The 26,487-nt window shown below is 35.1% G+C and overlaps 1 protein-coding gene across 1 annotated transcript in view; it reads right to left on the reverse strand.

Annotated features, from left to right (window-relative positions):
* Positions 1-19,522: 19,522 nt before the first annotated feature.
* Positions 19,523-26,487, reverse strand: part of LOC142338614 (apolipoprotein D-like) — an 8,672-nt gene continuing 1,707 nt past the window's right edge. The window contains exons 2-3 of the mRNA XM_075388447.1: positions 23,268-23,431; positions 19,523-19,788 (exon numbers count right to left, since the gene is read on the reverse strand). Of these exons, the coding sequence (XP_075244562.1) occupies positions 19,588-19,788; positions 23,268-23,431 (365 nt within the window). The 3' untranslated portion in view covers positions 19,523-19,587. The remainder of the gene's footprint in view (positions 19,789-23,267; positions 23,432-26,487) is intronic.

Consider the following 26,487-nt stretch of genomic DNA (forward strand, 5'->3'; position numbering starts at 1 on the left):
ATAAGAGAACATTTTAAGAAAATCTTCCTTACTTTGAGCTCAGCTTGTGGCGTAATCACCCTCGGTTCTACACTCTTATTGAATAGGGCTTCCGAGAACTTTATACTGATAGACGCATATTGATATTGTGAAATGAGAGCAGCAAATATTATTCCTCTATGATTTACATGTCATTTTCTAATATTTGCTATTAAAAAAATAAGCAAATTTTTCATCGGATATCTTCAGCAATTTTAGGAGACAGAGACGAACGTTTTGGAATAAAGCGTTAGGGTAAAACAGTCCAATCTCAGGGAAATAGATCAAAAATTTATCTCCTATAAATGAAAACGAATCTCAAGGTTGATTATCCGAAACGGCAACGCCCGAGGAGAACTGTCAGCGTCCATCCATTTTTTTTCCAAAAGGTTTCTTTCCAATTCATTGAACCGGTCTTCTCAAATGAGATTGAAACTTCCTTCGTAAGAAAATAAGCCTGATCAATTAAAATAAATTTCATAGGAATTTTTTGTGAATCTTATTTTTTATTTGCGTAAAAATTTTTAAAAGATTTTTTAATAACTAAGAAATAAGTAATCTTGATTCAATTGTGATCATTTTAGTCTATAATTGTTTCAACCAAAAGAAAACAGCCATTCAAATAACGATAAAATGTATCAGGTCAAGCTAAAAAGCTACAATATTGTACTAATGGTAGCCCGCAATGACAACCTACTCAAAATATTTAAATTAAAGATTTTGTTAACTTTTGCATGATTTTCTAAACTTCTAATTCAACATTTATCTGTTAGCTTGGATTATTCGCCCTTTCTCTCTGTATTTCTGAGTAATCGAAAAACAATTTATTATAAGAGATTTTATTTTACAACGAAGACCAAAGATTTCGAAATTTAGTCAATCAGATTGCTCCAATACAAATTTAGCTCAGTGTGCTCTGTGGCTCTCTGCTCTGTGGCACTTTTGAATCTGACGAACTTCCTGCTCTATGACACAATTATATCTGACGATTTTCCTGCTCTGACACATTTTACCATTTTATTTAACGCAACAAAGGTAATTTTTATATCTTTAACTATTGTGTTATTTGTGTCAAATTGAAAAATCGAGATTTGTTTTTGCCATTCCAGGGTCCAGACATTCACAGGAAAAGTCAACATTCTTTCATCTCTATCACCATCTTTCCGCAACATCATTCCAAAAGGTAATTAAAAGAAATTAATTAAAACAAAAATAAAACCAAATTAAAAAAACACTGTTTTGTTTTAGAGCCTACGATTTCTTTCAAGAACAACAACAACAATGGGATTACAGAAAACAAAGGTTATCAGAATTAACAAATAGAGCTGTACAATTTTTAAATAAACTTAATTATTTAATTAAAAATAATTACATCACCCCCACTCCGAGTTTTTGATGCCCACAACTACAAATTATGTGTTACTATTTAGCAAATTACTAACTATAAAAATAGCACGTGCGCTTGGGGGGCGTAAACGATATATGTCTACAAATCTGGGAGCTGGAAACAAAAAATTCCAAGCCCTTTCAAAAGTTTTTATTATTCATTTAATTGAGTTTTAGTTGAGAATTGAGTTGAGTGATGAGTTGAGTTGAGAATTGAGTTGAGTGGTGAGTTGAGTTGAAAGTTATGTTGAGAGTTGAAATGTGTGTTCAGTTGAGTTGAGTGTTTGGTTGTGAGTTGAGTTGAGAGTTGAGTTAAGTTGAGTTGAGAGTTGAGTCGAGAGTTGAGTTGGGAGTTGAGTTGAGAATTGAGTTGAGTTGAGTTGAGTGTTGTGTTCAGAGTTGAGTTGTGAGATGATTTGGGAGTTGAGTTGAGAGTTGAGATGAGAATTGAGTTGCGATTTGAGTTGAAGTTGAATTGAGTGTTGAGTTGAGTTGAGCGTTGAGTTGACAGTTAACTTGAGAGTTGAGTTGAGTGTTGAGTTGAGTTGAGTTTTCAGTTGAGTGTTGAGTCAAGTGTTGAGTTGAGAAATGAGTTCAGGATTGAGTTGAGTGTGGAGTTGACTTGAGTGTTGAGTTGAGAGTTGAGTTGAGAATTGGGTTGGGGGTTTAGTTGAGAGTAGAGTTGGGAGTTGAGTTAAGTTGAGTTGAGAGTTGAGTTGAGAGTTGAGTTGGGAGTTGAGTTGACAGTTGAGTTGAGTTGAGTTGAGTTGAGTGTTGTGTTCAGAGTTGAGTTGAGAGATGAGTTGGGAGTTGAGTTGAGAGTTGAGATGAGAATTGAGTTTCGATTTGAGTTGAAGTTGAATTGAGTGTTGAGTTGAGTTGAGCCTTGAGTTGACAGTTAAGTTGAGAGTTGAGTTGAGTGTTGAGTTGAGTTGAGTTTTCAGTTGAGTGTTGAGTCAAGGGTTGGGTTGAGAGTTGAGTTCAGGATTGAATTGGGTGTGGAGTTGACTTGAGTGTTGAGTTGAGAGTTGAGTTGAGAATTGAGTCGAGAGATGATTTGAGAGTTGAGTTGAGAGTTGAGATGAGAATTGAGTTGCGATTTGAGTTGAAGTTGAATTGAGTGTTGAGTTGAGTTGAGCGTTGAGTTGACAGTTAAGTTGAGAGTTGAGTTGAGTGTTGAGTTGAGTTGAGTTTTCAGTTGAGTGTTGAGTCAAGGGTTGAGTTGAGAGTTGAGAGTTGAGTTCAGGATTGAGTTGAGTGTGGAGTTGACTTGAGTGTTGAGTTGAGAGTTGAGTTGAGAATTGGGTTGGGGGTATATTTGAGAGTAGAGTTGGGAGTTGAGTTAAGTTGAGTTGAGAGTTGAGTTGAGAGTTGAGTTGGGAGTTGAGTTGAGTTGAGTTGAGAGTTGAGTTGAGAGTTGAGTTGGGAGTTGAGTTGAGAGTTGAGTTGAGTTGAGTTGAGTGTTGTGTTCAGAGTTGAGTTGAGAGATGAGTTGGGAGTTGAGTTGAGAATTGAGATGAGAATTGAGTTTCGATTTGAGTTGAAGTTGAATTGAGTGTTGAGTTGAGTTGAGCCTTGAGTTGACAGTTAAGTTGAGAGTTGAGTTGAGTGTTGAGTTGAGTTGAGTTTTCAGTTGAGTGTTGAGTTAAGGGTTGGGTTGAGAGTTGAGTTCAGGACTGAATTGATTGTGGAGTTGACTTGAGTGTTGAGTTGAGAGTTGAGTTGAGAGTTGAATTGGGAACTGAGTTAAGAGTTGAATTGAGTGTTGACTTGAGTGTTGCCTTGACAGTTGAAAAGAGCGATGGGCCGAGTTGAGTGTTGAGTTTAGTGTCTAATTGCCACAGTACTATTAAACAAAAAGATTACTCAATTGATGATCAGTCTTAGTTAGGTGACACTCTTTTCAATAGGTTTTAAAACCAACCCATTATGCAGAGAGAGAAATGATTTTTTTTTACAAATTTCAAAAATTTTTGCGCAAGATACTGGATCCAGAAGATATAGAGCATTTTTCAATTAACCATATTGCGGCTCACATTAAAATTGTAAAAATATTTTCACTTGGGCTACCGGCAGCTTTTTCCATATTTTACGCTGGACCGATTTTTTAATGATATCACTATAACTCTCTGATGTGAATATATTGATCGGCCAAATATGCGTGAACAAAAAAAACCATTTGAGTATATAGTTCCTCCCCCTCTGAGGAGGGCCGGAACAATGAAATGATTGTTGGTGCACCTATAGCACTAAAATTTGCCTTCAGTAACAATTCAAAGAAACAAGTAACTTGCTTTTTTCTTATGTACTAGCAGAAATTGGGATCCAGACGGTCCCCAACGGGATCGAGACTTCGAGATTAACAGAAAAAAAATGCAATGTCGCTGAACAATTAACACAACAAGGTTTATTTTATTATTATAAAATAGGTTTAGTATAAATAAGGTTTAAATATTGTCTTTCGAGCTCTTTGATATTTTATTTATCTCTGTCGCCACATATTAAACTATTCAAACTTTTGGAAAATTTGGAAAGAAAAATGGATAAAAGAAAAATGATCTTTGACTTTTCCTTTTTCAGCTTGGACTTTGGAATGGTGATCACGAATTTTCTAAACAGAAAAGTGGAAAAAGAGAGAGGAAGGAAGGAGCAGAAACAAAACGTTGGATACGAGAGAGGTTGCTAGTTTTGAAGCAATAGCACTTGAAATTTTTAAAGGTTATTTTAACTAAATTTATTGAATTGTAATTGACTGGGACTACGATTTTCCATTGAATTATATTCAATTATAATCGATTTTGTCTTCTAAAATGGTAAATATAATCCAATATAATTGCAATGTTTTTGGAATTTGAATTAATTATAATGATACAAAAAAGAATTTTCATATGTGGGGGAGTTTCCAAGCGATTGGATTATCCGAAGTTCAAAGTCTCTTGTGAGGAAATTGTTTTTCTAATTTACTTCAATTTAAAAACATTTGTTCCTGAAACATAAAAAGTACCACCTGCATTGTAATCCTGACGAAAACAAGAAAAGAGAAAATTAGCGTTATCTTAATTTTTCGCTCAATTCTGATGTTTTCTTGTTCTAGGGCAAAAAAATTCTTTATTTTGCATTAGATTTCGATTTTGAAAAAAAATCATACACTTATCTACAGAAGGTCAGCTGTGTTGCCGGTTCCGGTAACAAAGAAAACAATTTTCCAATTTTCCAAGTCAGACTTTTCGGTCCACAAAGTACCTTTCGTGTTAATTTTTTTGTTGTAGTTTTTTATTTAAAAAGTACAAGGCTCTGGTGTAAAGAACTGAAAAAATCCGAAGTTTTTTCAAAATCAAGTTTGACAGAAGTGCAGCCAGACGATTTGTTACATAATGCTGTCGAAATATCTGTTAAAATTGTCTACTAATGACGTCAGAAACAAATATGATACCAATTTAGTTATTCCATAGAAAAGATGCCTGACCAGAGAGTTGTTTAATAGTGGAAACAATAACTTCATCTTGCATTAACTTCTTTACTTTATTGATATACTTCTTCTGAAACAGATTTATTGTCCATTGAGTTAGTTGCACTGAGAATGTTTTATTAAAAAAATTAAACCCAAAATTCTCGTGGCTGAAGCAATCTTTCAATCTTTTGCCCTGTGCTGTTCCCGGCCCCACTGTTTTTTACGCTACTCACTTACAAACTGTGTGTTTTTATACAAAACAAAACTATGTAAAGAAGAGTATTTGCCCTTATGTTTGTAACAATTGTACGCACACTAAACAGAGCTTTATGCTCTTATATAACTCAGATTTTTCGCTGTAACGTAAATTAGTCCATTGGTAAAAAGCTGAAATAGTGTTTAGAACCCTATTTTAAAAAAATGGGAATCACGTTTGTTCCTAAAATTAAAGCAACCAGTTGCTAATCTGTCCATTAGATAGCAGAATCATCGCATCCGTGGCTCGTTATATAATTTTTAAAAATTGTTTTCCATGACTCAAAAGATTTTGCTTCACCATTATTATTTTTGATAGGGTATTCAAAATGTAAAAGTTATGTCATCTATCATATACACAGCTCACAATGCAACCCACCAATGTTGAACGTTTTTAGTTTTTATGTTAAAATAGCTGAGTTAGAAGACGTTTTGAAAGTTGTTATAATATCGGAAAAGAAATGATTTTTTCAATGGGACTTTATTCCAATTTTGTTTTATAATTGCCGAATTGTTGCTTTTTTAATTTAAAATAAACACCAGTTTATGTTATTGCAACCACACATATGAGCACATCAAAAATTGATATATTTTCTTAATTCTATCGTCAAGAACTATGCTGGTCTAATTTTAAAGTTTTCATTATTCAGAGGGATATGAAAAACTAAAAAAAGACTTTGTTTCTCATTCTAGAAGAGTAGGTTGAAATACGTCTATGCTGTTGAGTATATTCGACAATAATAGTCAATTTTAAACTGTTTTTTTTCTTAGGGAGAATATTACCAACAACTGATAGATTTCAATTAATTGTTCGCCAAACATTTATGCTGCTGTTATTCAGGTGTGGTTGTTTGATATCATTATAGAGCAATTTGGTCAACTATGTATGGAAAAACCCGTCATATGGGCACCACCTGAAAAAAATTTACGCCAACAATTTTGCAATGATATAGAACGCTTGAGTTCATGTTAGAATTCTTTTTATGATTATTGTATCCTTCATGTGTGTACCTATTCATGAAGAGTTCATTGTTTTGCAACATACTCCTATGGAGTGACAAATTGAGTTTTTGATGTAGGTTTCCAACATTCAGGGCTCTTATGTAAAGAAACTTAAAATTTCCGACGTTTTTTTGAAAATCAAGTTTGACGGATGTGCATAGAGAAGTAATGTTTCATTTTGCTGTCGAACTATCAGTCAAAACTGTCTTATAATGACGTCAGAAACCAATATTTTACCCATTTAGTTTTTCCATAGAAAAGAGGCTGGACCAGTTTTTTAATTAGTGGAAACAATAACTTCATCTTTCTTTAACTTCGTTAGGTTATTGTTATGCTTGTTCTGAAGCAGATTTATTTTCCATTTAAGTTAGTTGTAATGAAAATGTTTTTTAAACGAAATTTAAATGCAAAATTGTCGTGACTGAAGCAATCTTTCATTTTTTAGACCTGTGCTGTCCCTCACTGTTTTTTAAGCCATTCACAAACTGTGTGTTTTTATGCAAAACAAAAAATGTAAGAAACAGTTATTGCCTTTATGTGTGTAACAATTATGCGCACCTTAAACTCAGATCGTTAGGCTCTTATATAACTCAGATTTTTTGCTGTAACATAAATTAGTCTTTTGGTAGAGAACTGAAATATTGTATAGAATCCTCTTTAAAAAATGGGAATGGTCCTAAAATTAAAGCAACAAGTTGCTCGTCTGTCGATTAGAAAACAGAATCATCGCATCCGTTGCTCATTATATAATTTTTCAAATTGTTTTCCATGACTCAGCAGATTTTGGTTAATTATTATTATATTTGATAGGGTTATTCAAAATTTAAAAGCTATGTCATCTATCATATCTAGAGTTTACAATGCAACCCACCAAGATTAAACATTTTTAATTTTTTATGTTGAAGTTGCTGAGTTAGAAGAAGTTTTGAAAGTTGTTATAATTTCGGAAAAGAGATGATTTTTTCAACGGGACTTCATTCCAATTTTGGTTAATAGATGCCATTTTTTGCTTATTTAATGTAAAATAAACCCTTCAGTTTATTTTACTGCAACCACACATCTGAGCATATCACAAATTGATATATTTTATTCTATCGTCCAAAACTATGCTGATCTAATTTTTTTAAATTTTTATTTATCAAAGAAATGTGACAAACTAAAAAAGACTTTGTTTCTCATTCTAAAAGAATACAGTGTGCATAGTATTTTGGACTAACAGCCATGTTGCCCCTAGCCCAGGGGTTGAGGTGCCATCCGGAAGTGGCCTCTGATCAGACCAAGTCCAATGCACATGGTGTGTTTCCAGACCAAAATTACAGGGTCTGGGATTCGGTTCGAGCGCACAATAGTATGATCAGCGGTCACCTCGGTCTGGGGATGGTATGATCAGAGGACACTTCGGTCTGGGGATATAATCAGAGGTCAATTTGGCCTGGGGATGGTATGATCATAGGTCACTTCAGGATGGGAATGGGCTGATCAGAGGCGGATTCAAGCGCACATTGGTCTGATCAGAGACCATTTCGAGCGTAATTTTTTTTTGATTTTTCGTTTTTTTTTACCGAGAGATTTTGGCTCTGCCAAGAGGCAACAAAAAGCAGCATTCTGATCACAACCACATCTAGAGTATCATGGCTTTGATCAGAACCAAAGGAGTCCAGCTGATAGAACATGCCAGTCCCCTTACATGGAAATTTTGTTTAACTAAAGAATACGACGTTTTATATGGAAAGCTGTCTAAATACATTCATTGAGTACGATATATGTAAAAATGTATATTAATTAATTTTTTTCTCAGCAGTTGGGTTCTCTTTTTTTAGCAACAATACTTTTAGAATGGTCTTTTTTTTAGATGATTTTAATAAAGCAAACGACAATTTTTATGAAAAGAATATATTATTCGTTCATAGTGAAAACTTTTCACTGATCAGACTATTTCGAGAGCAATTGAGTCTGATCAAGAGTGAATTTTGAGCGCACAATAGTCTGATCAGAAGTGATTTTGAGCGCACAATTGTCTGGACAATGGTCTGATTTTGGTCTGATCAGAAGTCCTTTCTGTCTGGAAAGGTCTGATCAGAGACAGTTCCGAGCGCACTTCGAGCGCACATGATTTTTCGAGCGCACTTTAGTCTGATCAGAGGATACTTTGGTCTGTGATGGTCTGATCAGAGTTCACCTCCGGATGGCACCTCAACTTGGGTGTCTTAGGTCTTTTCTAAAACAATCACAATTGTGATGTGAGCCAATTACAAATCATTAAGACAAACTCTGAAAAAAAAATATTGAATGTTCTTGTTTCAAGATAATAGGAATATATTTAGTAAGGAACGCTGATTCATCCACTCGTTCTATTTGTTTTTTAGCGACGAAAAATACAGGAGTTTGAAAAGTTTGTTGTAATAGCTTTCATCACATTTTTTCTTTTCATCTTCAGTTTTACTCCTGGTTAAATACATAACAAACTATCCCTTCCAAAATTAAATCCAATAGTTGCTCGATGTTGCTTTCTATAACCACAATAAATTAGATCACAGTTTCTTGGTGAGAAACAGTGAATAACAATGTTTCTTTTCATATTTACGGTAGAAAGACCAGACAAAAACTATTAAGAAAGAATTGGCTACAAAACCGTTTCACTCTTTTTAATCACGAAATCTGAAAACGTGTTTAGTCAGATTTGACCGAAGTACAAAATTGTCTCTTTGTCTGAATAAAAGTGCTAAAATCTCAATTTAAAAGATTTATTAAAGCTATACACAAAAATTGAAGGCCTTATACAAATTGAAATTGAAGTTAATTGGTCACTGAACAGCAGATGGAGACTGAAGATATCAAGTTCAAACTACAAGTTCAGAAAACAATAAAAATTGGTTTTAGGAAGGCAAAGCAGGTTTAGAGAGGAATTATTATGAAATTTTAAAAGACAACGGATCCTCCTAATATGTTTAAAAACAATTGAGAGTTAAAATTCTGTCCTAAATTCAAATCGATATATTTTGTATTCGCAATTTCAAGATTCATCCCAGTGATGAGCGAACTCAAATATTTCAAGCTTCTTTCATGATGAATCAAACTTGTCGAGATTCTTGCATGCATCTTGCACGATTTGAATCTTGGCTATAAGTTTACACTTCCTTAATAGCTTCAAAAAGTGGTTTATGTACCAAATTATAATTTTAAGACATGTTTCCCAACCCTGGAGGGATTCACAACCTGACAAGAAAATTATTTTGCCAGAATTTGCACTGTCAAGAGCTTTAGGGCACATTTTTTTATTGAAAAGCCTGAAAGAGAGTTGAAATCAAATTTAATAATCTCCGGAAAGGCAAAGAAAGTTTTGCTTTGCAAATTATGACGGTTTTGGGAGCAAAAAATTGCAATAGTTTTGCAAATTAATCGTGCACGTGTCCGGACAAAACAGTCCCAGAAAAAATAGTTCTAAATTGCAGATAAGTCCCAGACAAAACAATCAATGACAAAATTGTCGTACAGATTTACAATCTGTAGGATTGAGTGGTTTCGTGGTACCAATTAGCTTTCTCTACAGCGGCCAATTTAAGGGTGATTTGGCGGAGCGGTTTAATGCTTTTATTTGTTGCTTTAGAATTAACTATTCGAGTTACAGAATTTAGGTCGAATTGGCGGAGCGAAATCGCTTTCAATTATTTGTAGAGTATTTCGCTCAACGAAAGATACCAAAATTTTGATGCGTCTGAATTTAGACTTTGGCGAATCAGATTCTAGTTAAGAGAGAGAGTCAACTATTTTGAATTACGAAATTGAGAAGAATGAAATTAGACAAAATTAACAAAACTGATTAACAATTTGTTCATAAGGTTACATTACTAAATGCGGCAACTTACAATCACGAGACAAGGTGAACAGACAAAAGATCATGCAAAGGATGTAAACAAATTTACAAGTATGAAATCATAAGACTCGATCTTCAAAATTAAAACTAAATGAGTGAACAAATTAAAGGTAGATGAAATGAACTAAATTAAGTTAAACAGAAAATGAACCAAATTAGCTACACCAAAATAATAACCTCAAACTAAAAATGTACTATTGTACCACATTTCCCCCTTGGCGAAAATAAATAACATGTTATTTATCAGAAAATTAATAGTCATATGTACTTGTTAAAATAATTAATACTGTAATGTTTTAATCAGAGTTTTGAATGCAACAGTTTTACTTGAATACACTTTAATCACTTTCACTTTCGTAATATCTCTCCGCTTCGCCAACTGTCATAGACAACTCTGGTTCTTCGTAATTGGGAGAGACGTAGAATTGAGTTGGGTATGAGGTTGTTGGAGAGCATGGGCCGACTGTAAAGTTAGACTCCTCTTGATTAGACTGTGCTGCAGCAGTTTGCATGGCCGAGATTATTGATTTATTTTCAATTTGTTGTTTCTTGATGTTTTGTCGTCTTCTTTGTTTCCCAATTGCTGCAGTACTTGGGGTTGTGGGAGGGCAAGTTTGAATTGGAGTCACAGATTCATCCGATTCTGTGGTCGATATTGCGGAGCGTTTTCTTTTTGAGGGAAGTAACGCTACTGATGCTTTTGTAGCTGCTTTTCTCTTTGGCCTGCTTGGTGGCTCCGCGATAACAATGCTTGAAGTTGGTAATCCCATTGGTACCGCAAGATCGTTACTCGATTCTGTAGGTTGATTTAGCGGCGCCGTTGACTGTTGTCTCTTAGGCTTTGTTGGCATTCTTACTCGGAGGGCACGTGTAACATTGGAGTGAATTGACGACACTGTACTGACGTCATCTGCCACTTTTCTATGTTTCATTCGTTTCCCACCTTCTAACTTATTCCTGGATTCCTTTGCATGGTGGTTTATGAGTTCCTCAGTTGTTTTGCCCGTGGGAAGTTTTGGTCGTCGGTTAGCGTATACCTGCAGTTCTGTGTCACGTTCCGCCTTCGTCCCAAACTTTGCTAGATTTGAGTTCCTGATTGTTACCTCTCTCTTGCCCGGATCTTTAATTACTGAAGTATGTTCATTTGTTTTAATTACTGACGATCCTGGTGCTAGGACGTCATATAAGCCGTCGAGACTTTTCTTTGATCTTTTTGTGCGTGGTCTCTTTTTAGCCAATTTTACCTCCAGTGATGTTTCTGTTCTGGGTAACGATTGGCCAACATCTGGATGAGAAATTAGTCTCAATTCCTTTTTTGGGTCCTCCTTTTGTCTTTTCATCGCCTCTTTGCCCAGTTTGTCCTTGTTCACCTCTATTTCAATGTCACTTCGCTTATCATTGTTCCAGTTTTCGTCTGTGATAAGCTGGTCCCATCTGACAGTCTCCAAATCTAAATCTTTGTTTAGAATGTTTTTGTAAGTTAAACTTTTTGGGTCTGGTTTAGTCGTTATATTGCTTAATGGTGTATTCGCTTTTCTGCCAAAATGTGCCTCAAATGATATGTTAATAGTCTTTTGACGACATATTCGTAGCTGATAAATTATTGAATTTATTGATGCTTTCACATTAAATTGATTTTGCGCCGCCGTTTTAATACAGGCTAAGCGATTCTTGATTGTTTGAATTAGTCTTTCAGCCAAACCAATTGCACATGTATTGGCGCCTCGATTAGCTGTATGTTATTTTGAGTACAAAATGTTTTAATTTGTTGCCCCGTTTGACATCTAGCTTGATCCAATCTAATTGCGCGGGGTATACCGTGTAGCAAAACATATTCTTGAAGAAACTTTAAAATATTATCTGCATTAGCTCTATCAAATACTTCTGCTGTTGGGAATTTCGAATATTGGTCAATACATGCAAGAAAATAAATCTCTTGATTTTTTTCATTATAGATGGGTCCTCCAAAATCAATTTGAATTTCTTCATTAGGAACTTTACATAACTTTAATGGTGCCCATTTATTTGCTGGTATAATAGGTTTTAAATTTTTACCAATCTTGACACAGGGGTTGCACTTTGTTGTTTTGGTTGCTATGTCCCTGTGCATATATGGCCACCACAAGTGTGTTGCCATATCAGTAATCCCCCATGTGCCAGGATGAGTTGCGTGGATGGCGTCTACATAGGCATCTTTGATCGCATGGGGAAGAGCAATCCTGTCATCTATGCAGACACACCCGTTCTTTACATGCAAGTCTTTCCAGAAGGAATGAATGTAAGGTGATCTTTGTCTACATCTATCTTCATTGTCCGTCAAAATGCAGTCGCGAATCTCTTTCAAGATTGCGTCCTTGGTTGTCAGGCCGGCCATTAGGAAGCTGGAGAAGATCGTGGAGGGCGCGAAGTTGAATGAGTCCAGGTACAAATCGTCTACTGACGGCGAAGTGGCTGTTGTATCAGTAGTGGGTGTTTTTGGAGTCACGGGTGCTGCTTGGACCGTAGAAGGTCCCTCTTCTGCAAAACGTACTCTCGATGGGGTCGATTGTTCAACTGTCATCAGCGTTTCATCATCGGAAGTTGATTGGGACATCATGTAAACGTTCTTGAATTTCGTTGCGATTCGTTGAAAGTGATTTAAATTAGAGAGTGACTGTTCTGTGGGTCGGTTTAAGGCAAAAAGCGAGTGAGGAATGTTAGTTGTCTCGATTTTGGGGATGGAATTTAAATTATTGATTGTTAATTCGCTAATTGAGTCGTCAATTTGCGTGCTTGTAGAATGTTCTGGATTTCTCGGTGCGAATTCACTACATAAGTTATTAGTGGAATTTGGATTATTTACGACGCATTTTGTAGATTGACTTCGCGCTGCGAAATCGACGTAATTTTCGGCATTTAATAAGAAGCGTTTCGCACTACGTTTAATTACGTCCAATTTAGCTAAAATAAATTGCTCGTCATATGCGGATATATTAGCAGCTTGTTGATGCGGGTCGCGAGATATATAATCCACTAATCCCATTTTTGTGCCCGGAAGGTGATCAATCGAGAAGTCAAATGGTAGTAAACGATCTACCCAACGTGTCAGTCTACTATTATATGATTTGTTAGATCTATTTTCTCTCATAATTGAGAGAAGTGCTCTATGATCAGTTATCACAGTAAAAGGTTTGCCGTATAAATAATACTTAAAATGTTCCACGGACCAAACAACACCCAGAAGTTCTAGTTCGTTTATACTATATCTGTCTTCAACAGAGTTCAAAAACCGTGACGCGAATGCTACTGTATGCCACCCATTAGGTGTTCGTTGTTCCAATGCACATCCCAATCCTTTACGCGAGGCGTCACATTTAATTCGTGTTTCTAATTCCGGGTTGAAAGGTTTATTTTCAGTGGTTTCCGTAATTTTTTCTTTTATTAGAGAAAACTGTCTATCGTGCTCTTCCGTCCAAAGAAATTTTGAATTTTTCTTAAGCAGTGGTCGTAGGGGGTAACATAATTGTGACAAATTCGGGATAAATTTTCCTAGATGGTGTACAGAACCCATAAAAGAGCGAAGTTTTTTAAGATTAGTGGTTGCCGATAATTTTCCAATTGCATCCGTTTTACTTTAAAGTGGGGTTACACCTGATTGTGTAATATTATGACCGAGCCATTCAATCGTTTCTTTCGCGAAATGACATTTTGCAAGATTTATGCGTAAGTTTTCTTGATCCAGTTTTATTAGGCATTTTCGTACCAAGTCTAGATGTTTTTCGATTCCACCTCTGCTAACGATCAAAATATCATCTAAGAAACAGAAAGTATTTTCCAAACCGGCAAGAGTACAGTCAATAGCTTTTTGGAATTCAGCTGGCATGTCCGTTAATCCGTAAAATCCAGTTTTAAATCGATATGTGCCGGTCATATCTCCACTAACAATATTAAAGTTACAATGGCGGGCCGTATCACTGTGTAGCTTTAGTTGACTATAAGCGTATTGCAAATCAAGAGTTGTGAAATAAGCAGTCTCCTGCGGCGCCGTTGACAGTGTTTGCGAAATTGTTTGAATTAGCGAATCTATATTGGGCATTTGATACTTGTTTTTATGAATAGCTTTGTTTGGGATTTTTGAATCGAGTGCTATTTTGATTGATTTGTCCTTTTTTACCGTAATGACAATCGGAGATATGACAAATTGATCAGAACAGTTGTTTAACTTTTCGATATGTCCTTCATTTAACAGTTTTTCTAATTCCATTTTCACTTTCGGTTGAAGGTGTATGGGCACTTTTCGTCCTTTTTGATGTATTACTCGATAATTTTTGTGAAATTTTGAATTGACCGTGTGAATTTTTGTTTTTCCAATTCGGGATATCAAATCAGGAAACTCCTTTGCCAGTGATTTCTTTATTGCACAAGGTGGATCTATATTGTTAACTTCTGTTTGCGGACAAGGCTTTTGAGAAATTGATGCCTAACTGATCAAAAAGGTCTCGTCCTAATATTGGTCGAAACCCATCGGCTACAACTGTTATTTTTGCTTTCTGAATGCTCCAATCATTACATTTTACCGGCGTTTTCAAAGTGCCGAGGGGTTGAACGATATCGTTAGAAAATGACTTCAATTCCAATGGTCTTTTCTCCGACCATTGTGATTGAGCACAATTGAGCATTATTTCTCTTGCAAGCGACATATTAATAATGGTACAACCACTACCGGAGTCGAGAAGTAAAGCACAGTTTGTGTTTCCGATCGTTAATGACAAATTTTTCAGAGCTAAATTTGGTGAACTAATATTTTCAACTGTTGCAACGTAATTATAATCCGAAGAATCATAGTCTGAGTTGATTTGCTCATTATAATTGATATAATTGACGTTCTGACTTTCCTGACTAGAGTTTTGATTAGATGTTTCAGCCGTTTCTACAGTGTTAATGCGATTGGTTTGTTGAGTGTTTCTTGTATTATTAAGTCTTCGACGACATACCTTAGCGAAATGGTTTTGCAAACCACAGTGGTTACATTTCTTACCCATTGCGGGGCAAACATGACGATGTGTAGGTGTCCAGATTTGACCACAACCACGACATTGTCCAACGGATGCACGGTTGGTGACTGCTCTGCTTGATTGAGTTCCACGTAAACCCGCGCCGCGAAATCGATTGAATTGTTGTATTGCGTTCACCGTACTACCAGTTGCTCCGTTATTAGATGAAATTCTTTGCTGATTCTGATTACCCATTTCCATGTTGACTGCAATGCTGAGTGCCCTCTCTGGTTCAACTGTATCCCGTAGAAGCTCTCGCTGAATGTCATCATCCAGCATGTTAGTGATGAAAATGTCCCTAATGATTGCTTCTTCACGGTTTTCAAAGTCGCAATTTTCAGCCAATTCTTTCACGATGCTGTAGAATTGCTCTACAGTTTCGCCCTTCTTTTGCTTCCGAGAGAAGAACACATATCGATCAAATGTGATGTTTCTTGGGCGGATAAAGGCAATCTCCATCATTTCCCAGAGTTTGAGGGTAGTCAAATCGTAAATATTGTCGTGCGGGAATTTTTGTGTTAGTAATCGTCTTCCTTCAGTACCAATACTTAGGTACAATAGAGATACGCATTTTTGATCACACAAATTCCATGGACGTTCCCCGCATAGTATTCCCGCTTCTGTTATCTTTTGACATTTTAGTTCCCATTGCAACTTCAACTGGTTGTTTCTTATTCTACGCTCTCTCTCTCTCTGCTTCCTCGGTTGTGTCGTCAATCGGCATCTCGTACTTCGGTTTCGCTGGCAGACGAACTGTCGACGGTTTGGGTTGTAGCAATGTGTCTGTAGTGATATTCTCGCGAGCGAGAATCGCTAGTTTTAATTGAATTCTCCATTTCTCCCATCTGATTGTTGGGTCTGAAGTTGGTGGTTCCCAAAATGGCTCTATCGACAACGGTGTTTTTCTCGATTCTCGAGCCGACTGCGCCATGTCGTACAGATTTACAATCTGTAGGATTGAGTTGTTTCGTGGTAACAATTAGCTTTCTCTACAACGACCAATTTAAGGGTGATTTGGCGGAGCGGTTTAATGCTTTTATTTGTTGCTTTAGAATTAACTATTCGAGTTACAGAATTTAGGTCGAATTGGCGGAGCGAAATCGCTTTCAATTATTTGTAGAGTATTTCGTTCAACGAAAGATACCAAAATTTTGATGCGTCTGAATTTAGACTTTGGCGAATCAGATTCTAGTTAAGAGAGAGAGTCAACTATTTTGAATTACGAAATTGAGAAGATTGAAATTAGACAAAATTAACAAAACTGATTAACAATTTGTTCATAAGGTTACATTACTAAAAGCGGCAACTTACAATCACGAGACAAGGTGAACAGACAAAAGATGTAAACAAGGATGTAAACAAATTTACAAGTATGAAATCATAAGATTCGATCTTCAAAATTAAAACTAAATGAGTGAACAAATTAAAGGTAGATGAAATGAACTAAATTAAGTTAAACAGAAAATGAACCAAATTAGCTACACCAAAATAATAACCTCAAACTAAAAATGTACTATTGTATCACAAAAATAGTCCCAAAACATTACAGATTGTGACTCAACGAAAAAATTAACCAAAGTTAATCTGAAAATTATGCTGTACCGAATCAAATTATCAAAGTATTAAAAGTGTACGCAAAACCAGTTGCTAAACTCAATGACAGATTTTATTTTAATTGAGAATCAAATAAAAGAGTTCCTCACGATGTTTGGCGTCATAAACTTGAGGCAAATTGTTAATATGGAATAAATTTAGACAAACAAAAATTGGAATTGCTCGTCTTTCAAAGCTATGGCTATATTAGGCATCGAAAACATAATGATGGCACATCTTCTTGGCGCTGCTGTATTACAAAATGCAATGGCAGAGTCAGGTTACGTAATGAGAAAATTGAAGTTATCAGAGTTTATAGTCATTTAGCTAATGCAGCAGACATTGAAAAAAAAATTCCGCTCGGAATTGAAAACTGGAGCAGCCATGGCTAACGAGACTTCATGTCAAGCGATGTTTGCTGCCCAAAAAGAAACTAGTGGAGAAACAGCGCCAATAAACCGGCTTACAACTCAATGTCAATCATGTACCAGCGTTTGATTTTCCCATCTCTCACGACAATCCATGGCCGGGTTCTCCGGATTTTAACACTCCTCCCAAATTACCCCAAGTTCTGATCTGATTTACCCTCAATTTTTGATTTTTGTTACCACTTGAGCTCGAACGGGTGACTTCTAAAAAATCAACTGCGCCAAGGTGATCTTGATTTTCCTACTTCAAAGCCTTCTGTCAAGATTAATGCTGCACATCCTTTTTGATCTGTCTAAGGAGCGCTTTGACCGGAACTGTTTTGTCCGGACTGTTTTGTTTGTTTCTTTTCGGACTATTTTGTCTGGGACTGTCTGGGACTATTCTCTGTTCTGTCTGGGACTTCGTTGCAATTTAGTACTGTTTCGTCAGGGACTGTTCTGTCTGGGACTGTTTTGTCTGTTCACCTTCGATTGTGCAAGATTTTGAAGTCAGGCATATTTTCTTAAATTTTAATTTATCAGAAAAAACACGAACATAGCTAACGAATTAAAATTTGTCATTGAATGACCAAGTAGTACCTGTATTTAACGCTACCACAAATTCATTACTGAATCAAAACGGATTTCCAAACTTTATCAGCATTGATTCAGAGTCTCTTTCAAATCACTCTTTGCAGTTTGTACTGATTTTCTCTGATTCAGATTCTGAATCAGGCTCCGGATCAGAATCTGATCCAGACTGCGAATTTTTTTTCAGACTGGGATTCAGACTATAAATCAGGCTCTGATTTTTTTATTTGGAATCTGATCCAGATTTTAATTTTTCTCATAGTTAGTGAAATTTCCCAACTAAGCTCCCAGCTATGTGATTCAAGCAATAATATAAAATTGCTTTTGCACTCATGTCCTTAAAGAATGCAAATTCGTAAAATACCTGTAGAAATTGAAGACCAGCTCTACTCAACTATCGCTCGGGATTTTGGTCTGAAATGAATTTAAAGACAGCCAATTTTTCAAGTTCTGCATCAAGCTGAACGGCTTTAGCCAAGTTTTGTGACAGGACAAGAATGAAAAAAGCGAGGGCACGTAATCAGAAACATTGCACTGGAAAATCTCCAAAGTTTTTATTATAACTCGAGATCAGTTTGGCAAAATGTTAGCTATTTAAGGTTAACCACTGAAGTTTCCAGCCCGAACAACAACTGCGTCCGCGTAGATAAGAAAAATGGATTCAAAATCCTGCTAGTATCCTGCTGGATGCAATTGAAATCTTGCAAGATTCTTCCAGGACTCTTGCAAGATGTAATTCACTTTTGCAATAATCTTGCAAGACAATGTAGTGGTTATAGCAGAGGAACTTTGATCAAGTTCGATTCATATAAATTCAATATATATTTGTTCTGACTCTTTCTGCAAATTCTTTCTTGGTACCGTGATTTAATATTATGATCAGGAAGGATTCTAGATTTTCACCGGAATTCAGAGACAGTGCAGAAAGAAACTTTTATCACTTCTAAACGCTATTTCAAGCTTAAAAGATATTAAACTTGACGGCGGGAGTTCCAATTATAGATAGTGGCAGTTGGGCGAAAATTGACAATCTTACGCTCTGAAGTTTTTCACAGCACTCCAATTCTCAAAGTATTTGCAAACTACCTTAGAAAAACAGTCGAAACTGCCGTTAAAATCAATTGTTGTTCCTCATTTTAATTAGTCATGAAGATTTTATTTTGCAACTGATTGCTGCTTTTTTGTTGAGCACAGACATGGAATTTTAGGGTTGTCTGGGAAAAGACAAAAGCCAATAAAGCTATTGTAAATTAACGGATGTCTCTCATATTACACTGACATTTCAGAAATTGTGATGTTATACAATCAAACCCAACTTCACCCAACATGAAAGCTCTTTCAAGCGTTTATTTTACTTCAAACATGACGTCGGCCATTAATACAACAGGTTGTGTCGAATTAGGAAAAGTTACAAAGTTACTGGAATTCCGATGGGAAAAAAACAAAACCAAATATGATTACATATTGATGTCATTCCTGAAAAAAAATGAAGGATTTTTGATCAAAGATATCAAAAATTGTGGCCTTTATTAATGGGCCAAATCTTTGAATTATTATTAAGTATTTATTTAAAAAATCGCGCTCGAGTCGAAAACGAAAGTTAATCATGCAAGTTCCTACAAGATTCTTGCAAGACGATGTTACGTAATTGTTGTAAGACATTCGACCTCTTTCAAATTTCCTGCAAAGATTTTTGCAACTTTATACGAGAATTACTTCATCCTGCAAGATCTTACTATGATATTGGACAAATAAAGTCCCTTAAAAGGGTAAGGCAATCCAGAACTCAGTTAAACTCAAGGCGTATTAATGTGTATCAATTGCTCATATTTCAGTCATCACTTTTCTATTTCAACCAAAATCTCTCTGTTTTTCCGCTGATGGTCTTAAACTGATCTTAAACGAAACGAAATGAAAAGCAAAATTATTTTTTTGTAGAAAACACTTCGTAAAAAAATACAAATTATTTAATCTCCGTTAAAATTGTTTCGGGCATTTGTTCTGTTTAATGTTTTCAAAATCCTTTGAATGTGCGCCATGCTTCTTGATATAGTCTTTGAATTTGTTGATTTTGTCTTTCGAAAGTGTCTTTTCTCTGCTCCAAATCCAGCCATACTCTCCCTCAAAACTCAGAAATGAAAGACAGCTGTAGATCATCACGTATTCGTCTGGGTCATACTAAAACAGATTCCTCTTTAAAAGTGGAGAGTTGTTAATTTATAAAACTTTTTGCCTAATTCGAACTTTGGTTGGCATCAATTTTCTTTTTTCTTAATAAGAAAATTCCCTCATTTTTTGTCTTAAAAACAAACGAATGAAAAAATTAAGAGCCTGTATTGGAGAGCCCATGATAAGTGCATTGTAAAAACTGCGAGACAAGCAACAAAAAAAGCAAAACATCAATTCCGTTCTATCTCAAAATATCTCTTTTTAAAAATATCACTAACGAAGTCAAAATACATCAGTTATAACTTGAACTAAAAAATCAGATTGCTGTTCACCTCAAAGCATATGTGACCTTTTCTTACTAAAAAGTTGTTAAAAGTCAAGAAGAACAGGAAGAAAAAGAAGCCAAGTCAACAATCAGCTGTCAACTACAAATACTAGTTAGTCCCATGTAACAAGAAAAAGAATGAAATAAAGCCATCTTGAAGAACCGAGGAGACGAGAAAAACAATAAAACAAACGATCATAAATAACTGTTGTTTTGCAACCAAAAATGAATATCTGTTTTTTTGCAAACGCTTAAAAAAAGGTGAAATGGCAACAGATAAAACCAGACAAAATTCTAAATATTATCAATTAAAACAAAATTTATGTCTTTCCCATTATAGCCCACATGAAATTATAGCCCCCCATTATGGTAAAATTAGGGGCTATAGATTATCTGACCACTAAGCTGGGGGGGGGGGGCTATAATGGGAAAGAACCCAAAAATTTAACGTTTAATTGGCATTTGCAAAAATTTGTAACTCTCATGGAACTATCTGATACCAGTCCTTAGTGACACTAGTTGACCGAAAAGAATGAGGTTTGAAAATACGTTTGAGAAAAGGGCAAACTTTGAAAAAAAATATATCCGAAAAAAACATTAAATTTTCTGGGAGACCCATTGTACCTGATGATGACTAAGTTTTAAGACAACAAAAAACAACGAGTAGAGACAGAGCTCAAAATACCACACTCAATACACAAAAACACACTACTATCTATCATTTGATTTTGACTGCTTAACTGAGGTGTTTTAAACATCAATGAGCCCTCATTTCAAGTACACTATGAGAAAAATCGAACAAAAAATGACAACACGCAATGACCAGTAGCAAATTTTATTTCTAAAACCACATGGTGTCATAGCCCTGAAACGAAAACTGGTTGGGAGATCTCAATAATAAGACTAAGATACAAATTGTCGAAAAGAAAAGGAAAGGAGCAAGGTTCAAAAGTTGAATCAAACTTCAAAGTCGTTAATACAATTAGCAATCAACTAAAATCATGAAGAACGATTCTTCACGTCTTCAAAAGAAGCCACTGAGAGCTGCCATTTTGCAGAATGTAAGATAGCCCTGCATAAAAAAGACCAATTACAGGTGAATTCAATTACTTTTTGAACGAAAATGGTTTCAAAGCCGCTAATATTACACGCTATTCACTGGAAAAAAAACTTTTTACACAGGCATTTTTCTGAAACCTGAGCTTATACAAAAAAAAATTTTGAACGAGCCAATGGAAACAGTTTCTAAAATGGGCAAAGGTCTAAAACTAAAACAAAAAATTGATTTGGAGCTCGTTGTATCAAAGGATTGAAGCCAATAAATAATATTTAAAATCTCTAGAACAACTTTACTTTTACTCATTAGAAAGAAAATGCAGTTTGTGGATACTAAAAATAATCAACAGATTGACAGAATTTCCAAATAAGTGGCAAAAATCAAAAGTAAATTAAGATTTGCTTAAAACATACATATTCAAATATATAAGAGCCGTTAGGCCTCAACTGAAAGCCTAATGTAGGTTTAATTGTGCCAATTAGTGAAGCAATGGAATCTTAATTGGATGATACTTGGTCATGAGACTGCAAAATTGACAATAAATGCAAGCAAAGCATAAGAATTTGATTCGAATTTAAGAGTACACATTGTCGAAGGCATAGAAACCAATAAATTCTCTCTGAAAAGATGAAATATGACCATGGGGCCTCCTTTTGATTAAAAAACATGAGTCCTTAGTAGTGGATTTTTATTGCAATTTTTCTTGTCTGTAATAAACAGAAAAGAAACAACAAAAATGCAAACTTAGCAAACATAGCTCAAATTTTGCGTTTTCATTTGATTATTCCACTCGCCTTTTTTATTCGGCTTCAAAGTTTGTTGTCATTCATTTCGTTGAAAACAACACAATCGCGCAAGTATTTAAACTCGGCGTCTCTCAGTTTTTGGCACACATCTATTAAGATCAGGAAGATAAGCTAGAGCGAAAAACTCTAACATGCTCAAACTTTGGTACATAGGTTGCATTTTACAGTGTGCGAAAACTAGCAACAATAGTAATTGAAGTATTTAGATCTGGTCGCCGACTCCAATCTTAATCTTTGGTCTTGGGGATTAGTCGCCAATTTTTGCATTGCTATTGTCGTTAGAAATCGCTGCCAAAATTATCGACGATGGAACGGCAATTTGGTCGGTGATTTTCGCATTTTCGCTGACTTCAGCAATTTTGCCAAAACACGAAAAACCAGTGAACTGTTTTACTCATTTAAAACTGAAAACAGCACTGCTTTTTGCAGGAGCTAACAAAAAATGGTTTTTGGTAATCCACTAATTATTGTAAGTACAATGAGAATAGTTTGTGATTTAAAATGGTTGGGTACTATAGTGACTAGGGTTAGTTATAGTACTGGGTTGTAAATAGGAGTTGCCATTTAGACATAGAAGAAAATCTGTTCGGATAAATAAATGATCTTCAAAATTTCTTTTTCATGAAAAAATATGGAAATTTCGCAAACATAAACTGTAATCGTTCAGATGAAACAATTTAATGATATGAGTTGATAATATGTTTTTTTTGGTAATTTAATATAGTGCAGCAAACGGAAATCTGTTCTGTAAGTTTTCAGTCACTCACAGACTGAGAAGACTATTCTCTTCTATTCACGTTTAAATAGCAAATGCATTTATATTTATTGAGTCGCTCAAAAATATCTATTTTCCATTTATATAACTTTGACTCGGACAATATATATTCATATTGCCGCTATAATTGAAGTTTATCGGTTAGAATTGGTTAGTCACATAGAATTAGGTAAGTGTACTTCAAGCGCTGAAATGAATAATTCGATCTCTAGAAACCTTAAGGCTGTAAAAGTTGCACATACTTCTGGTCTGCCTTATTTTACTTGGCAGAAGTTGTTAGAAGTCAGTTTTGTTGGGCTGGCAATCCCTTCAGAACCTCTTCAAAGTTTTAAAAAAGCACTTCCACTGAACTATGTAAAACGAATGATAAGCATCGAAATTGATAGTACAAAATTGAAGATTATCTTTTTTGATAATCAACTTTTTTTTGCAAAATGGACTGTACAAACCATTACTTATACATTTTTTGTTCAAAAACGCTGCCAAAAAAGCTTTGTTCACAGGAAGACCATCATTTCGACTAACATCAACAATATTGTAGTAGAACAGGTTGGTTGAAGGCACCATACTGTGAGTGAAATCAGCAATCAGATTAGATTTGTAAGGGTCTGGAAGTGAAATTGTGGCTGTTCTCGAAGTGTAAAGTTGTCCATTGTAGGCCGTCTTCTTTATCATCAACTGCTCTTCACCTGTTAACATTTCAAACTATAAATTACTGAAACTCAGGCAGTAATTCCCGATTTGGGGGAGGGAATGTGTTGAACTTTTTTACGAACTTTGGTGAATGGTGTGGAAAAAATAAATCAATTAATACAAAACAACTAATCCATCTTGAAGATTTGACTGCAAAGCAGAAATTGAAACTTTTGAACAATTCTGTTCTACTAACAATTATTTTTTTCAATAAAAAAATAGTTTTCTATTGCCATAAAGAGCGCAAAAAACATTTGCCAATATCCAGAAGAAAATACTGAATACTGCATTGTTTTCTACGGACTGGTTTTAATAGAAAACGCCTCAGTTTACATCATCCTGTTTCGAAAACCGTAAGTTTTACCAGAAATTATTGTGACGCACAATACGAAAAGTTGATCTGTGATGTTTTTTTATATTGCCAATTGTGAGGCGCTCCTATCTCTGCAAAGCAAGAACAAAACAAAAGATTGGAAGGTGAATCAGTTGAATAAAAATGGTTTCTATTTTTTACTTTAGCTGTTTCTGCTACATTTCAGCCAACTTTAACGTTGTTCAAACAGTTCCCCTTTTCGGGTGCAAACAAGAATAAGGCATTAAAAATATCAACGATCTAACGATACATTTGAAATCTTCAAATTAAAAATTTTAAATGTTTTCTCTGGAGGAGCCAAATTTGTCAGGCATTGTTTTTTTTGTTGATCTTGTGACCTAACCAAAAAATCTTGTGACAACCACTCTTCTATATTCTGTTCTTTTCGGAGCGGTTTCGTAGAGATCTAATGATTTTTAAGATAATTTATGATCAACAAACAAAATTCTAGAGGACGATTACTTAATTTATTTTCCTGGATAACGCAGCTATCTCACCAACTTCGAGTCAAATACAAAAACTGGAACAATCTGTTCGTCACATAGAACCATTTCACTCTTACTTCTGCCATCCATACTCAGGTTTGAAATTCGACTAGGAAAAATCTTTTTAAAGTCTAGGAGCGGGGGGGGGGGTGTACTATAAATACGCAACACAGCATCACAGTTGTAGTCCAGCTAAAATTTTTTCAGCACTTTATGGTAGAGTTTTGTTCACGCCATTTTTGTGGTCGAGCATGATCTTTTAATAAGTATGGGGTATGGATTTTTTTTCATTTGGGATTACTTAAATCTAAGATTATCATTTTTTTCTGTTGATGAGCAATAATCCACAAGCAAAACCAAACCAGCATTGCATCAGGCTGGGCTTTTTAAAAACCAGCTGGGATTCCGTCAAAAAATTTTTGAGAAAAATTGAATTCTTAAGATAAATGGGCTATTGCAATCAGTCGATTTTGCAGTTTATTTTTCAGCTGAGAGAACTCGTTACTTTTATTTTTAGTCTAATAATTTTTCCTGAATAATTGAAATGATGGACAGCCACTGAACACATTATATGCACTAGCAGAGTTCTACATTGTACGCAAGACTTTTGGTTCGGTGAAAATTTTGAGTGGAGCAAAAAGTCCAGCTGTAGAATTGCGTCGCACTAGAGTCCAGTAGCGAAAAATTTGTTTGGGATTAGCTTGAGATAACTACTGAAGTAGAGAATGGCTTTTCATGAAATATTTGGTCCGATTATGGCCTTTTCAAAAGACCTTCAGATCAAGCTTAATCTTGTCATAAGTTGAAATCTAAACCAGGCTATCAGTTGTTAATGCAAATGAGCAGACAATTCAAAACTAATGAAATAATTTGGCTCCTTCTTAAACAAAACTGAAACTGTAATAATGCCGACATACTTTCAAATCAGTATCGTGTTTAGCTATTCCCTGAACATAAATCTTCAATTTTTGGTAGCAATCAATTTTTTTAGCATAACTAACATCACTCATGGGAAAACATTTACTTAGTGTCTAAAATTTATATACTAAAAACACCAATTAATTTCTATTTTATTTTCTTTAGTTGCTTCGCTTACTTCAGTTTACGTCATTTCCTTTGGTCACATCTCTCTAGACAACCCGATATAGAAAACATTTCTTGAACATGAACTTATTGTTTGTTTAATCAATCACTGTGAACTGAAAGCTTAATAAGTACGACAATTTTACGATTTTAGGATTGTGATCCTGATCAGTTCGTGTGAAATACCCGAATCTCAACCTTGAATAACGTTGATCACGTTGTTTATCGAGAAAACGCTGAGATTATTAAAATATCATCAAAGCAAATTTCAAATAAATCAAAGTTTGAATAAAAACGCTCAAGAACCTTGATCGTGTATCGACAAATAGCAAAAACAGCGTTTTCAAATGCCAGGTAAAAAAACCCATATCAGCGAGATAAGATTAGACCAACAAGTAAATTAGGTTAGATAAATGAGGGTTGTAAACCCGCTCATTACAAAACTAAAAAAATCGTACTGAGTATATAAACTCAGCATGGTCGCTGTTTTCCGCACTCCTGTTTTAAGATCAGGAAAGTAAGCGACAGCGAAAAACGCTGACACGCTCAGATGCTGGATTATACGCCGTTAGTTTTCGCATTCTAAGTGTGCGTAAAATGGTGACAAGCTATTGATTTTAATCATTTGATCTCGTCTCGGACTCTAATCTAGTCCTTTGAATTGCGGGGATTAATCGACAATTTACGCATTGTTAATGACACTAAAACTCGCGTCAAGGATTCAACGAATTTAGTTTTGGTTTATTCAAATTTATTCTGCAATGTTACCTCTGCCATTGTTTTAAGCAAATGTTTTTAAAACGTAATGCTGTATTATGCACCTACCACACAAACCAAAAAAGAATTCTGGTAAAAATTTTAAATTGAAATTTTCAATTCATATGTATCACTTTAAGTTGAACTATCGAGTATTCGTTAAAAAGACTTAATCAATGGTTCTTTGATGTTCGACTAATTGAATAATAAAATTTTGGCTTGCTGACTAAGAAGAGCAAGTTTTTAATTTTCTGTCTTTTGTAAGATTTTTTGATGGCGCAGAACACCAATTTTGTCAACACATCAATAGGAGCTATGATAGTTTACTGAATTTGAAAAAAAACTGAAATGAACA

This window comes from Convolutriloba macropyga, chromosome 4 (genome assembly GCF_964194025.1).
Source record: "Convolutriloba macropyga chromosome 4, txConMacr16.3, whole genome shotgun sequence".
In the NCBI taxonomy this organism is placed as follows: Eukaryota; Metazoa; Xenacoelomorpha; order Acoela; family Convolutidae; genus Convolutriloba; species Convolutriloba macropyga.